Raw genomic sequence first — 15,634 nt, 5'->3', positions numbered from 1 at the left:
TCGTCTGCTTGTATTTCTTTGTCGGTGCAGTGGTTTCTGGGGCTGCAGGTCTTTTGCGTGATGGCTTGTCTGGATGTTGTGGGAAATTGTGGTGTCGCCTGTAGGGGTCTGGAGAAGGAGATCTAGAAGGTGAGTGTGATGGAGGTGGTGGATATCTGGATCTCTTGTGGTCCTCATAATATCCATATTCCTGGTATCTGTACGGGTAATATGGTTCATAACAGTGGTGCCTATAATAAGGATGGTGCTCGGTATGGCAGCAGTGCTCTCCATGTCGGTGTAACTGTTGGACTGGAGAGGTATGTCTCCTTTTCTCTTCACGCTTTCTGGGCGAGTGGTCGGGAGACCTCGATTCCAAGTCATGATGAGTAATTGCCTGCCCTGATGATTGAGGGCTATAAGGGGCTATGGCCTATGGATGGTAAATCAGCCTGAGCTGGGCGACAAGCTGAGAATTGCATGCGTCGCTTGTGCCGATGCCAAGGTGTAGTCATCTCTATCTGAGAAGATAAGCACTTCTCGAGATGACTCCTCCAGTACTGGTGAAGGCAGCGGTGCCGGTGGAGGTGCTATGGTAGTTGTCTTAGGCATTTTCTTTTGTTTTGTAGCCTTATCCTTATCCTTTTTCTTCTTTGCAGTCGACCGCACAGGATTGGGCTCTAGTTGTACAGGTCGAGTTGGATTTGGAAGACTTCTGTGAATCCTTTGATCTACTCGGTACCAACATCGCGCTCGCTAAGGAGTGAGTAGCTGGGCTAGACATGGCTTTAGTTGTTTCAGACCGATTTGGTTGATCTGCTGATGGTGAGGCTCCCACTTCCATGGTTGGGTTAAGGGTTTTTTCATACAGGTATGATCTAAGGCATTGGAGTCTTAGCTTTATCGCGGGTTTAGTTAGCTTCTTACAATTGGGACACGATTACGTCTGATGGAATTCCCCGAGGCAGAATAAGAATTTATCGTGGCCGTCCCTAAGAGGTATTTTATTTAAACAAACAGTGCACCTCTTGAATCCTGGAGGGGCCATAAAATAGGGGGAAAGGGGAAAAGTTCTTGGGGGGAGGGGGAAATGGGAAAGCGAAAAAACAGTTGTAAAGGGGAAATGATCCATCACGACGGGAAGCAACTAATATTGATCTTAATAGGGTGATAATGATAGGAAATGATAAATTTAGCAAAAAAATAAGCTCTACTTTCCTTTCTCTATCATTCTAATATTCCTAACGTCCTGACCTCGGGGTGGCAAAAAAGGAACTGAGGGGAAGATCAGAGGGGCGGAGCTTGCACCCCAAGAGGAATATCTTATTGTCAAATCTTTTTTAGAAGCTCTAGAAACTTCTGAAACATCCTGCACAGGCCCAGAAGAAACCCAGTTGTGTGCATTCACAGAGGCCATGAAGGAGAACCTGCTTTTAATACTGCTGTATACTGCCTGTAGCCCCCTTGGAAGGAAAGAAGCTTTCGATTCTAAGCTGTTTCTTCTTTCTCTCCTTTTCCTGCTTCTCCTCACCGGGACTGATAGTGTGTCAACTTTTCTTCAAACTCTTTCCCCCTTTGGTGTGTACGGAGTCATTTTTTGTCTTGTTTAGGGCTTCATTTATCTTAGCAGAAGCGGGAGCTGTATCTAGGCAATGTTGCTCCTCCGCCCTCTTCCTACCCTCTGAGAACTTTCTACCCAGAGGGAAGTTCCACCCCCTCTTGGTTCTGACATGTATATAAGACTGAGAAAGAAAAGTAAGGTGACATCTGCTGATAGAAGACTTAAACAGTACTCCTTAAAGAAAAAGAAAACAGGTGCTGACAGAAGACTTAAATGGCATTCCTTATTTACTTAATTTAAGAAGGAGAAACCAATCAATATGGCGACAAAAGGTGGAAAAGAGAAAACTCAAAGAGGTTCACGGGACAGGAACAGAATCTCAGTGGGATATTGGGGCAGTCATTTAAAGACTGGCAACTGTGCATTCAAGAGATGTTAGCAACAGGGCTACAGCAACTACGAGGGATGTCTCAGTTACATGTACAAATGAAAAAGTTATAGATGCAAATGACTGATATTAAAAATCAAATTACAGAAAATAAAAATCAAATATCCAGAATAGCTCCGAAATCAAAAAGAACAGAAGACTGGAGAACATGAATACAGAGATGGGAGACCTGAAACAGGAAAGCAAGCAAGATGAAATTACTCTGTTAAATCTACAAATGGAAAGAGCCAATGCCATACTTGGAATTCCAGAATCTACCAGAACAAAAAGAAGACACAGTCCAAGTGATTACTACTTATTTAGCATCACTCATGGAGATGCGACCAGAGGATGTGCAACAAAATATAGATACAGCACGAAGAATTACTACAGCATATACCAGGAATAAAAATCTCCCCAGAGAAATTCATGTTAAATTTGTGAGAAAGATCTTTTGAGATAAATTTTAAGAACTATACAAGGCAAGGAACCAAATAGAAAAGATAAACAAATTAAGATTTTGAAACATATTCTGTGGCAAATAGGACAGAAAAGGAGATAATATAAGTTGATATCCCTCTTGAGAACTGTAGCGAACAGCCCTGCCCTCACCTGTCCGTCACAGCTGAGCAGTGGAGAAGGAGCCAATGAATGGACGGAAGGCGGTGCCAAGGGGGGAGGGTTTGGATATAAAGGCTGATGTATGGAGTATGAGAAGAGTTCAGTGAGTGAGAGAGAGAGTTTCTGTGAGTGAGAGAGATTCTGGTATTGAGAGACTGTGTGAAACTTAAGAGTGAGTGAGAGATCTGTGAGGACGCTGAATGGTAGTACTGATTCAGATTCAAGTGATTATCAACCTGTGATTTACTTATCAAATATTAATCAGTTGTTAACCTCCCTGATCAAATAAATAAGTTAAGTTTTAAAATTACACACGTCTCCTTGAATGATTGGTATTGAGACAGCAATACCTGGTGGCAGCGAAGAAGGAAGAAGGCGAGAACCTTGTGAAGGCCTGGGGAATAGGGGCTTCGGAGGAGATCACCACAAGAACTAACTCAATTATGTATAAGTGGTTGGTGCCTGAAGGTGTCCTCTTTGAATTCCAGAAGCAGAGTTATTATATTAAAACCGAAAACAAAAGCTTTTATGAAAACAAAGGAGAGGTGGCTGGGCAGAAAAAAGGAAAAGAAACCAGATGAGAAATGAGGAGAGGAGAAATGAAGTGGACCCTTTCTTTCAAAAGAAGCTTGACTAGAGCAGAAGAGTAAGCAAGAAGTCCTAAAGGAAAGTGCACTATAGAAACAAGAGGATCCAGGAGGAGGAAAAAAACCATCAACAATAAAAATGGACTAAATGAATAAAATGCTTGAAGATATAATGGGTATAAAATGGTACAAAATGGTAGAATAATATTAAAAATCAATAACTATTTAAGAAAATGCAGATAAAATGTTTTATAGACAATATATGATTTACACAAAGCCAATGAAGTTTAAAAAAAGATATAAAGATGTTTTTAAATGGTTGTTGTGGGTTTTTCGGGCTCTGGCCGTGTTCTGAAGGTTGTTCTTCCTAACATTTCGCCAGTCTCTGTGGCCGGCATCTTCAGAGGACAGCATATTAAATATTGTGGGAACGGTAAAACATGAGGAGATTTTTATTTTGTTTGGTGGATATATAGGGAATAATTTCATAATTAGACTTGAAAGATAGTCTGGAAAGCATAGATTAAAGAAGAATGTGAAAGTCTAATCAGGGAATATAGATTAGTAACTATACTAATACTGGAAAATTTGCTGTTTTTCTTTTTATCTTTTTTTAGTACAATTGTACAAGTTGATGTAAACGTACTACCTCACTCTTGAGAGTTTTACCCTTTCCCTATCCATACCTACCCCCTTAAGCCTAAATTCCATTCCCTATAATTCTACCCCCACTGAAAAGAATAAAAAATCAAAAATGGAATAGCAAAGTCAGTTTGGAAGGGGGGGAATCACATAAATAGTAAGATACTGGCCCAAAATCTGCATAGATGACATTCATGTAAGCTTGATGACATCATCTGAAGGTAATTAAAGAATTTCTGCCTCTTTTTCTGATCTGCCACTACCCCCTCCCCCGCAACTCACCTGCAATCAGTTTCACTGTGTGCAAGCCAGGCAAACAGAGAGATCGAATCAGGAGCTCTTAAATTATCAGCAATCTGCTGCTGCCATAACATCATCCAGTGGAAGAGACTACTGGTCTTTAAAGAGTTCCTTCTTCGATTCTGTGGCTCATGCAGCTGATTGCAGGCCAATCATAGAGCTACAGGATACTGGCCACTAGTTTTAAAACATCCTCTTATTTATTTATTTATTCATTCATTCATTCATTCATTCATTCATTCATTCATTCATTCATTCATTTATATACTGCCACATCTGGGCAGTTTACAACAAGTAACATAAAACAACAAGGTAGCAAAATAGAAAATAACATCAATACATACTCTAGATAAGTATAAGTATGCAAGTTTGTAAATTGGAACAAAAAGTAAAGACTCCCACATCAAAATCCACACACATATAATGTACAATGAGGTACAATGAAGCATGCTTAGAGGTCTCTTGGAGTTCCAGGATTTTGACCATCAGTTGGAGAACAGAAAAATATCGATGGGGTGAAGCTGGCCTCTTCATTAGAAGCTTCTACTTTGAAAATCAAGAAAGCTGTCCCAGTTCTTCCTGGGAAGTGCAGAGCTTTCTAGGAAATATAGTCTTGCCATCCTATGCCTTCTGGGAAGCACCAGGCAGCTTGTTTTTGAAAACAGAAAGTGCCAAAGAAGGTATTGGTGAAGGTAAATAATACAAATCTGTATGTAGGTCTTGTGTGTTTCCGGGCATACAATTCTCATAGAATTATGGCTAGGGCAGAGGTCGTCAACCCCCGGTCCGTGGCCCATTGCCAGTCCGTGGCTTGAGCCCAACCAGGCCGCAAAGACAGACCTCCAGCCCCCGCCCCACGGACTCCTCTCGCCACAGCTGCTTTGCCCACGCACGTGCACCAGCATGAGCGCTCCCTCACCCCTTCAGGCATGAGCCCGTGAGCGCAAAGCAGCTGTGGGGAGGGGAGTCCGTGGGAGGGGAGGTCTGTCTTTGTGGCCCGGCGGCGGCAACAGGAGTGGCCCAAAGCCGGGAGGTTGGGCATGACCGGGTGCTCTCAGACACATGTGCAAAGTGGTGGGGGAATGTGCAAGCGAGAGGCGCACACGCGCTCCCCCACCGCTTCACGCATGCACAGGAGCATGTGCCCATGGTGGCAGCCTGGGAGTCCGAGCATGGCCAGGCTGCTCCCTCGGGCTGCTCGCTTCCCGACGGGCTCCAACGAGGCTGGGACCAGCGCTCCTCACCACCCTCAGCAGGCCGATGCTGCCACTGGTGCCACCAGTTCCCGAACTGTGACCAGCTGCTGCTCGCCATTTGAATTTCCCGCCTCGGAGGGCAGCAAGGAGCCCCATCCCTGGCCTCATTGGAGCCCGTTGGGAGGCGAGCAGCTGGAGGGAGCACCCCAGCCATGCTCAGCCATGCTGCCGTCGTGGGTACGCACTCCTGTGCATGTGCGAAGCAGTGGGAGAGTGCACACGCGCCTCTTGCTCGCACATTCCCCCACCGCTTTGCACATGTGTCTGAGAGCGAGCACAAGGGAGCGCCCCACCTCAGAGGCTCAGCCGGTCCGCGGTAGGAAAAAGGTTGACGACCTCTGGTCTAGGGAGTTCCTGGAGAATTCTGGAAGCTGGAAACTAAAAAATCCAGAAGTTCCATCCCTAATACCTATTTACGAACAGGAAATGTTATGTTTAAATCTGAGAAAAAGCAATTAAAACAATAATAAAAGTAACATATCTTTGACTATTATTCTTTATATTATGGTCTTTATGTATTCTTTCCTCTTAAATAGCTTTAATTCTTGGCTTGCCAGATGAGTGATATTCAATTGATTTACCTATGTTTCCTCTTCTTCTTTCTTGGAGGAGTATCAACATCTTCAGCTGGTGCAGGAGCAATAATACTAGATTCCTTTACTCTGAACTCATACACCTGTAAAAAGATTAACAGTCCTGTAATTAAGAAATCACTGACAAAAGCCAGCCATTTCCCATGGACAGGGGTAAGACCCACACCTCTCTTTATGAGCCTGCTTGGGTGTTAAGCTCATCAGGAGAGGCCTTTCTCTTTGTCTGTCACCTTCATAGGTACATCTGATGGGGACCGGGGGGTGGGGAGTCTTCTCTGTTGCTGCTTCCAGAATCTGGAAGTCCCTCCCACAGGAGGCCAAGCTGGTCTTATCTCTGCTGACCTTCCACAAGCAGGAAAAGACCTTTCTCTGTAGGCAAGCTTTCCCTGAGTGACTGGCTGCCTGAGTGGGATTTTTTAAATTGATTGTTGTACTTTACTGCTTTGAATGTATACTGGGATTGGTTTTGTTTACTATTTTTAGTGTGGTATTTGTCTGATCTTTTCAGTATTTGTATACTTACTGTTATTAGCCTTACATACTGTCTTTTAATGATGTAAGCCGCCTTGGGTCCCTTTTTTAAGGAGAAAGGTGAGGTAAAAATATTTTAAATAAATTAAATATATGTGACAACATTTCTCCTACTAATACAAGTTATATCTGCAGGCTAAACCCAACATTAGTTCTACTTACAGTAGGTCTATTTGAATGAAAGGGGTTCTTTGGAAAACTAATAACTTATGTTCCTTTTATTTCACTAAGTCTGTTCTAGATAATAGTTAATAAACACAAAAGTTTCTAGAAAAGTGATATTTACACTTCTACACTACTACTGCCTGTGTGGCCTTGGGCAAGTTGCACAGTACCCACAGTAGCCCCTAAAGAAAGGAATTGTAAACCACTTCAAAGTATGCTATACCTTAACGGCATATAATACTGCTACTGCTTTTGAAAACAGTCTTTAGTCATTTCTTCACTCTTACCTGTCTACAAGTTTTGGTCCCAATTAATCTTGCAATTGCACAGAAATTATCATAGTAGGTACCAATGAGAACTCTGAACATTGAAGCTTCTGCACCACTCCACTCAACATTTTCAGGAGGCTCAATATTTGGCTTCATCTTGATTGGTGTCTGACACCTAGAATTTGCTTCTGCAATATCAAGGACAAACACTGAAACAGTATTTCAAGACCTCTTAAATAACATCGCTGTACAAAAAAGAGACTATATATACAATATTTTGCAGTGGGATATGCAAATATGCAGGACAACATCCTTCAATTTGACTTGAACTTGCATAAGCTTTTAAGAAGTCTAGCTCAGGATTTCCCAAACATCTGGCAGATGAGAGCTACAATATTGTTAAATTTAAATTGTTGGCTTACATGCAAAATATTCCCTACCAATTCCTTATACAGCAGTTAAGAATAAACAACAGGAGGACTTAAGAACATGTGCCCCAGCATGAAGTTGTGGAATGACTGAAACAGGTTTTGCCAGCATCTATTGCAAGCAATCTGCATAGCACCAACTGCTACTTTTTATCTCTTCTAACACAATGCTCTGCTTCTGAACCTCAGCATCATTGGAAGAGCTCTTGTACAGTGGTGCCTCGCATAGCGAGGTTAATTGGTTCCAAAAAAAACATCGCTATGGGAAAACATCGTTAAGTGAAACGTGTTTTCCCATAGAGATGCATTGAAAACCGGATAATCCGTTCCAATAGGAACGGATTATCCGGTTTTCTCCCCCACTATCGGGCGCAGCCCTTTGGGAGAAGCCTCGGGGGAGGGGGGGAAGACGGCATCGGCTCCTGCCTTCTCCCCCACCACCTGGCTTCTCCCAAAGGGCTGCCCTGACTGTGCTTGCAGCAGCGGAAGAGGTGCCCGGTGGAGGAGAAGGCAGGAGCCAATCTGTCATTTCTCCTCCACCGGGCACCTCCTCCGCTGCTGCAAGCAACTTCAGGGCAGCCCTTTGGGAGGAGCCGGGCTGTGGAGAAGAAAGGGAGAAGCCCATCCGATCTCCCCTCCCAACCATCGGGAGCAGCGGGAGAAGCTGCCCGGCGCGGAGGGGGGGGGAGATCGGATGGGCTTCTGCCTTTCTTCTCCACAGCCCGGCTTCCCCCGAAGGACTGCCCCGAAGTTGCTTGCAGCAGCGGAAGAGGTGCCCGGTGGAGGAGAAATGACAGATCAGCTCCTGCCTTCTCCTCCACCGGGCACCTCTTCCGCTGCTGCAAGCACAGTCGGCCATGCCTCCCACCCTTCTCAAGCCGCAGGAGGTGGGTGGTGGGTGGGAGGCATAGCCGGACTCCTTGGCAGGCACCGCGGCTCGGATCCGATCCGAGCCGCGGTGCCTGCCGAGGAGTCCGGCCATGCCTCCCACCCTTCTCAAGCCGCAGGAGGTGGGGGTGGGGGTGGGAGGCATGGCCGGACTCCTTGGCAGGCACCGCGGCTCGGATCGGATCGGAGCCGCGGTGCCTGCCGAGGAGTCCGGCCATGCCTCCCACCCTTCTCAAGCCGCAGGAGGTGGGGGTGGGGGTGGGAGGCATAGCCGGACTCCTTGGCAGGCACCGCGGCTCCGATCAGATCGGAGCCGCGGTGCTTGCCGAGGAGTCCGGCCATGCCTCCCACCCTTCTCAAGCCGCAGGAGGTGGGGGTGTTGGAGGCATAGCCGGACTCCTTGGCAGGCACCGCGGCTCAGATCGGATCGGAGCCGCGGTGCCTGCCGAGGAGTCCGGCCATGCCTCCCACCCTTCTCAAGCCGCAGGAGGTGGGGGTGGGGGTGGGAGGCATGGCCGGACTCCTTGGCAGGCACCGCGGCTCAGATCGGATCGGAGCCGCGGTGCCTGCCGAGGAGTCCGGCCATGCCTCCCACCCTCCTCAGGCCGCGGGGGGAGGGTGGTGAGATCCATCCGGATCCCCCCACCCTCTCCCCGGGGCTTGGATCCGACCCGCGGCAGGCTACCCCATGCATGGTCGGACTCCTGAGAGTCCGACCATGGCCGGGGAAGCCGGCCGCGGGGAAGGGGAATCCCAGCGGTGGCCTCGGAAGGACCCTTTGGAAGGGTCCTTCCGAGGCCACCGCAGGCATTTTCCCCCAGCTGAGTGGCGGGAGCTTCAAAGCCCCGCCGCTCAGCTGGGGGAAAATATCGGCAGTCGGCGGTGGCTTTGGATGGATCCCAAAGCCACCGCCGACCGCCGACATTTGCCTTCCGAGCTCTCAAAGGGCTTCCCCACCACACATTGGAGAAAGCCCTTTGAGAGCTCGGAAGGCTCTCAGCGGCAACGGGGACAGGGTAGGGTGTGTCCGAATGGCTTCCAGGCGAAGCACTGGAAGCCATTCGGAACCCCCCTGCCCCCGCCGCCGCTTGGATCCAGCCCCCGGCCGGTTCCCCTTGCATGGTCTGATCCGACCATGCAAGGGGAACCGGCTGGGGGCCGGATCTAAGCTCCTACCGCCGCCGCCGCCGCTTGGATCCGGCCCCCGGCCGGTTCCCCTTGCTTGGTCTGATCTGACCATGCAAGGGGAACTGGCCGGGGGGCGAATCCAAGCGGCGGTGGCGGTGGGGGCTTTGATCCGGCCCCCGGCCAGTTCCCCTTGCTTGGTCTGATCTGACCATGCAAGGGGAACCGGCCGGGGGCCGGATCCATGCTGCTACCGCCGCCGCCGCTGCTTGGATCCGGCCCCCGGCCGGTTCCCCTTGCACGGTCGGATCAGACCATGCAAGGTGAACCGGCCGGGGGCCGTATCCAAGCAGCGGCGGCGGTAGGAGCTTAGATCCGGCCCCCAGCCGGATCCAAGTTCCTACCTCCGCCGCCGCTGCTTGGATTCTCCCCCCGGCCGGCTTTCCCTTCCATGGTCGGACTCTCTGGAGTCCAGCCATGGATGGGGTAACCGGCCGGGGGGAGAATCCAAGCTCCTACCGCCGCCGCCGCCGCTTGGATCCGGCCCCCGGCCGGTTCCCCTTGCACGGTCGGATCCGACCATGCAAGGGGAACCGGCCGGGGGGCGGTTCCAAGCAGCGGCGGTGGCGGTGGGGCTTGGAGCCGCCTCCCGGCCGGTTACCCCATTCATGGCCGGACTCCTGAGAGTCCGACCATGGAAGGGGAACCGGCCGGGGGGCAGATCCTAGCCCCGGATGCCTGATAGGCATCCGGACCCCTGCCGCCGCGGCTTGGATCTGCGTTGCGGCCGGCTACCCCATCCATGGTCGGACTCCTGAGAGTCCGACCATGGCGGGGGTAGCCGGCCGCGGGGAGGATACAAGCGGCAGTGGCGGCGGGGGTCCGGATGCCTTTTAGGCATCTGAAGGGGAATCCCGGCGGTGGCCTCGGAAGGACCCTTCGGAAGGGTCCTTCCGAGGCTACCGCCGGCATTTTCCCCCAGCTGAGCAGCGGGGCTCCCGCTCAGCTAGGGGAAAATGCCCCCTCCGAAGGGGAATCCCGGCGGTGGCCTTGGAACGACCCTTCGGAAGGGTCCTTCCGAGGCTACCACCAGCATTTTCCCCCAGCTGAGCAGCGGGAGCTGTCCTTTGGAGGCTCCCGCCACTCAGCTGGGGGAAAATGGGGCCCATGGGGAAAACATCGCAAAGCGATTTTTCCCCATAGGCAACATCGCAAAGCGATGGCAAAAGAGATTGCTTTTTTGCCATCGCTATGCGAATTCATCGTTAACCGGGGCACTCGTTAAACGAGGCACCACTGTATACTGAAGGCAGAAACATTCTTAGAACAAGAGACAATGCATATTTAAATCTAGCTCAGAAATTTTTTGTGAGATACTAAAATCTCAAAAATAAACTTCATTAAAACTAGAGATCTCCCTGGTACCAGTTCAGGATACAACTATACTGGTCATTTACCCCACAATTTGCAAAAGATTAAGCACAGATGAATTCAAATTAAAGCGGATTGCCCACCTGACAAAAAGCTCAATGTGGGAAAACCCACTGAGGAAGTATTTCTTTTTACAGTGAATCATTATTTTTGGTCAGTCATCAGAGATGGCTTAAATATGCTCCAAACAGGCTGGCATTGTTTTTGTCTGCTCTCTGCCCAGTATGATCTACTGGCAAATGGGTGCTTGCAGGGATGTTCAACTGGGCACCTGTTGTCTGCAATCAGAGTGTCCCCACGCCCGAACACTCTCAAGGCAGTGTTGTAACACCATATCATTAGGTCACTTCAAGAAAAGTAAATATTTTTTCTGAAGATGTGGAAATAATACAGATCTCTGCCTCTGTTCCTGCTAATAACTGCAAATTTTCTGATGTCTGGTGGCTACGGTGATTTCCCCTGTGGAAACCCAACTTGAAAAAATGCAGATCACAATGGATCCAACCATATTTTCCCTGCTGTGTAGTCATACCCTCAAGACCTTTGACGCTCATTATCTACAAAATCTATAGGAAAAATTAAGGAATTAGAATTGTGCAAGTTGCATTCTATTAAACAGTGATGAGTCTTATTTTTAAAAAAGGCCTGCCATTACACATTGATTGTATGATTGAACAAAACGAGTTCAAATATACTGTATATAGTCCCAGCTTAAACCATTTTAGTTAAAATTTGCAACATTCCACATTTGTCTCACCAGAGGAACTTGAAGTCTCATCTTTCTTTTCCTCTTCCTCTTTGTCATTATTTTCACCTCCAGTTTCAGTTCCAGCTTCTCTATCACTATCTGTATCCTTAGACTCCAGTACATTTATAGTTGGAGTGCTAGGCCTACTGGTGTTATTTGGGAGCCTTCCCCTTCGGCGCCCCCCTGGGCGCTTTGGTGGTGTTTTTATTCGCTCAGCAGTTAAAGCAGCTGCAAACTCTTTAGCTCCTTCCTAAATATGAAGAGAAACAAAGATAGCAAGGAAAGGAGCTGTAAAAATATTGGCCAAAAGTAGAGAGCTGTGTTAGGCATGCCCTAGGGCAGGGGTGGCAAACCTTTTTGAGCCTAAGTGCCCAAACTGCAACACAAAACCAATCACGTCCGTCCCGAAGAGTCCCACTCCTCCAGCCACACAACCTCCAGCACCTGCCCTGGACACTCCCTGTTCCGCTTCTGGCTGCAATCCTTAAAGGAGAAGGCAGGAGCTGGGTGTTTCCATGCCTGGCATCCACGCATATGTGTGTGTGTGTGTGTGTGTGTGTGTGTGTGTGTGTGTGTGTGTGTGTGTGTGTGTGTGTGTGTGTGTGTGTGTGAGAGAGAGAGAGAGAGAGAGAGAGAGAGAGAGAGAGAGAGAGAGAATGTGTTTGTGGCGACGGTGGCCGTTGCTGTCTTGAATCTCCCTCCTTTCCTAAGAGTTCTTCCTGAAATCTGGGATCAGAGGATGGGTAAGTATTTCTCGATGGTGACTTATGGCTTGTGTGCCCACAGAGAGGGTTCTGCATTCCAGCTGTGGCATGCCTGCCATAGGTTTGCTATTGCTGCCCTAGGGACTTGTATATCAGAAAATTTATAACTTCTTCTCTCCTATCCACCCATCTGAACAAGAGCATACAACAAGACCTTAAGAGTTTCAGATGAGAACGCTCTAATGGCACAGAGAACTGCTTTTCAAGGAATTCACGTGCAAATCTTCCTTGGGGGCTTAGTGCCAGTCCGCCTTCTCTTCTCTTCTAGATTAGGCTTAGATTAGAAGTATCATTTAAAATAATTTAAGGAAGCAATTGCTTAGCAAAATGTTAACAAGCTTTTCATGTTCACAACCTACTCTCTCCTTTGAGAAACGTTTGTGAAGTACTTAAAGGTAAAGGTAAAGGTAAAGGTAAGGTTCCCCTTGACAATCTAGCCGCCTAGAGTGGGCGAAATGACTAGATAGGCGGGGTATAAATACAATAAATAAATAAATAAATAAAATAAATTTTTGTCCAGTCATGTTCGACTCTAGGGGGCGGTGCTCATCCCCGTTTCCAAGCCATAGAGCCAGCGTTTTGTCCGAAGACAATCTTCCGTGGTCACATGGCCAGTGCGACTTAGACACAGAACGCTGTTACCTTCCCACCGAGGTGGTCCCTATTAATCTACTTGCATTTGCATGCTTTCGAACCGCTAGGTTGGCGAGAGCTGGGACAAGCGACGGGAGCTCACTCCGTCGCGTGGATTCGATCTTATGACTGCTGGTCTTCTAACCCTGCAGCACAGGCTTCTGCGGTTTAGCCCACAGTGCCACCACGTCCCTTAATGTGAAGTATTTACTTCATTTAAATTACATGGTAATAAAAAACCTCACTGTCTGTCTGCTCATAGTCTGAGCCCCAACCTTCATAAAACTATTTTTAGTATGAAGGCTTTTTATGTAAGCAGACACAATCAGCATTTTGAAAGATTTACTCATTTCATACTTGCAAATTCTTAGATGGATAGACAAGGCAATTCAAGAGCAGTCTGGTTAAGTCATATTAATTTAGTTAGGCCACAGCAGAGTAACAGTACTACTTACAAAGAATAATTTCAGCCTCATTCACATAAACCTTTCTGTGCCTGATATACGAAATGGCAAAAGTAGATCTCTCAATGTAGCATGGTATGGTTTTCTATGTTCCACGAAATTTCACCACCAGTTTTTTTTAACTCTATGGCTACCATTTGGTCTTAGTGAGGAAATGGTTAAAATGATGTCTTTCATAAAGAAGGAAGGAATAACCAAAGTGAAACTCTGAATGAAACTCCGGTTATATCACCTGATGTAATTACATAAGATGCCTAGTAGCCAAAACAAGAGGTGCAGGTCTTACTTGCATCAGATTTCTCTTACAGGCGGGCAAGAAAATTATCTAATTAGCAGCTGCTATTTCTTTGCTGGAACACACTAGGCATGTTTTTTTGGAATTTTGTGGACTACAAATGCCATAATTCATCATTCTGGGAGTTCAGACATTTAAATCTGCCTCACCAACCATACAATCATGAAGTTGGAAGGGGCCTATAAAGCCATCAAGTCCAATCCCCAGCAAAGTACAGGAATATAAATCAAAGGATATCTGCCAGATGGTTATCTAAATTTCCCCTGAATGCCTCCAGTGTTGGAGCACTCACTACCTCTCAAGATAACTGATCCCACTGGCATTCTGCTCTAACAGTTAGAACTTCTTCCCTGATATTCAATCAAAATCTGGCTTCCTGTAACTTGAGCCCAATGTTGCGTGTCCTGCACTCTGGGATGCTTTCTTTCCTCATAAGGCTTGGTTTCCAACCCCAGATCATCCTTGCTGCCCTCCTCTGAACTTGTTCTAATTTGTTGGCATCCTTCTTGAAGTGAGGCATCCAGAACTGGATAAAATACTCTAGATGAGGCCTAACCAGGGCCGATTGGAACGAATGCCTCACAGCATAATACTTCTCTTAATGCAGCCTAAAATAGCATTTGACTTATTTGTAGCCACATCACACTTGTGAATATGAGCCAATGACTCCAAGATCCTTCTTGCTCGTAATAATGCTGAGACAGGTATCCCCCATCTTGTGTGTTTGGTTTCTTTTTCCATTGTGTAGTACTTTGCACTTGAATTTCATTCTCTTGTTTTCAGCCCAGTGCTCCAGCCTATCAAGATTATTTTGAATTTTGTTTCTGTCTTCCAGGGTGTTACCTATTCCACTCAATTTTTTGACATCCACAAATTTGATTAGCATTCCCTGTATCCCCTGATCTAGGTCATTAATAAAAATGTTGAAGAGCACAGGGCCCAGGACTGAGCTCTGGGGTACCCACTTCTTACCTCCTCCCAGTTTGAGAAGGAGCCATTAATCATCATTCTCTGAGTACAATTCTGTAGCCAACTGTGTATCCATCTGACAGTTATATCCAGCCCACACCTAGTTAACTTACCAATCAAAATATAAAGGGGCACTTTGTTAAAAGCTTTTCTGAAGTCAAAGTGTACTATGCCAAAGCAGAATTTGAGTTTTTGTTGCAGAATTTATATTAGCTTGGTAGAAGCAGCAGTAATGGTATATGACGAAGAGGAAAAAGTGCCAGTTTGTTCAGGTCCATCTGCAGCCGACAAAATCAGCCAATAGAGCTAAATAAACAACAGAAATAATCCAAGACTGCTGTTCACAGCTAACACGGAATGTTCAGGAAAGGCACTACAGAATTTCTTTATCACAGTGATTGATTTAACATGTCTCACACTCCACATAAAAAGACAGCATAAGCCCTCCTTGTGTTGGAGAGAAACACATTTGTTCAACCATCAGTTTGTGAGGTTTCCAGTATCTTACATAAGCCATTTTAACATCTAGCAAATCACAAGTCTTATTTGATTCAGTTATTTCTTCCTGGAACTGCTAAACAAAATCACAATTTTATCAGCAAATGTAACTTTCTTTCTATCCAAAGAGTGGAAAAAATTACAAAAGGGAGGGGAATTGTCTTACCAGATGCTGATAACAATGTGGTCCACAAGGTTTATTATCTATTGCCGTTTCTGTGTTCTTCCGTTTGTAAGTATTAGGAGTTGCGTGGAATGCTACAGAAAATTTCAAAATAAGTGTAATAAACATGGTTGTATAAAATATTTACAAAGATCAATTTTCTAAAATTTTACCAAACACCAATCAAGATTTTCTTTTCAAGCAGCATGAAGAGAGAGAGAAAGTACCTCTTTTGTCAACCACAGAGGTCTGTGATGGATTTTCATTCCAATTTTTTATTAACAACAAACATAAAAC

General features: G+C 46.7%; 1 protein-coding gene across 22 annotated transcripts in view; it reads right to left on the bottom strand.

Moving 5' to 3' along the window:
- Window positions 1–15,634, bottom strand: part of EZH2 (enhancer of zeste 2 polycomb repressive complex 2 subunit) — a 219,086-nt gene that overhangs the window by 41,373 nt on the left and 162,079 nt on the right. For all 22 annotated transcript variants that reach the window (XM_078377422.1, XM_078377420.1, XM_078377416.1 and 19 more), the window contains 4 exons: window positions 15,341–15,432; window positions 11,561–11,801; window positions 6,950–7,119; window positions 5,955–6,049 (listed from right to left, as the gene is read on the bottom strand). In XM_078377422.1, the coding sequence (XP_078233548.1) occupies window positions 5,955–6,049; window positions 6,950–7,119; window positions 11,561–11,801; window positions 15,341–15,432 (598 nt within the window). The remainder of the gene's footprint in view (window positions 1–5,954; window positions 6,050–6,949; window positions 7,120–11,560; window positions 11,802–15,340; window positions 15,433–15,634) is intronic.

The sequence above is a fragment of the Pogona vitticeps genome, chromosome 6, assembly GCF_051106095.1.
Source record: "Pogona vitticeps strain Pit_001003342236 chromosome 6, PviZW2.1, whole genome shotgun sequence".
Lineage (NCBI taxonomy): Eukaryota > Metazoa > Chordata > Lepidosauria > Squamata > Agamidae > Pogona > Pogona vitticeps.
Note: the sequence above shows the minus strand (reverse complement) of the source record. Positions and strands in the feature narration are given on the sequence as shown.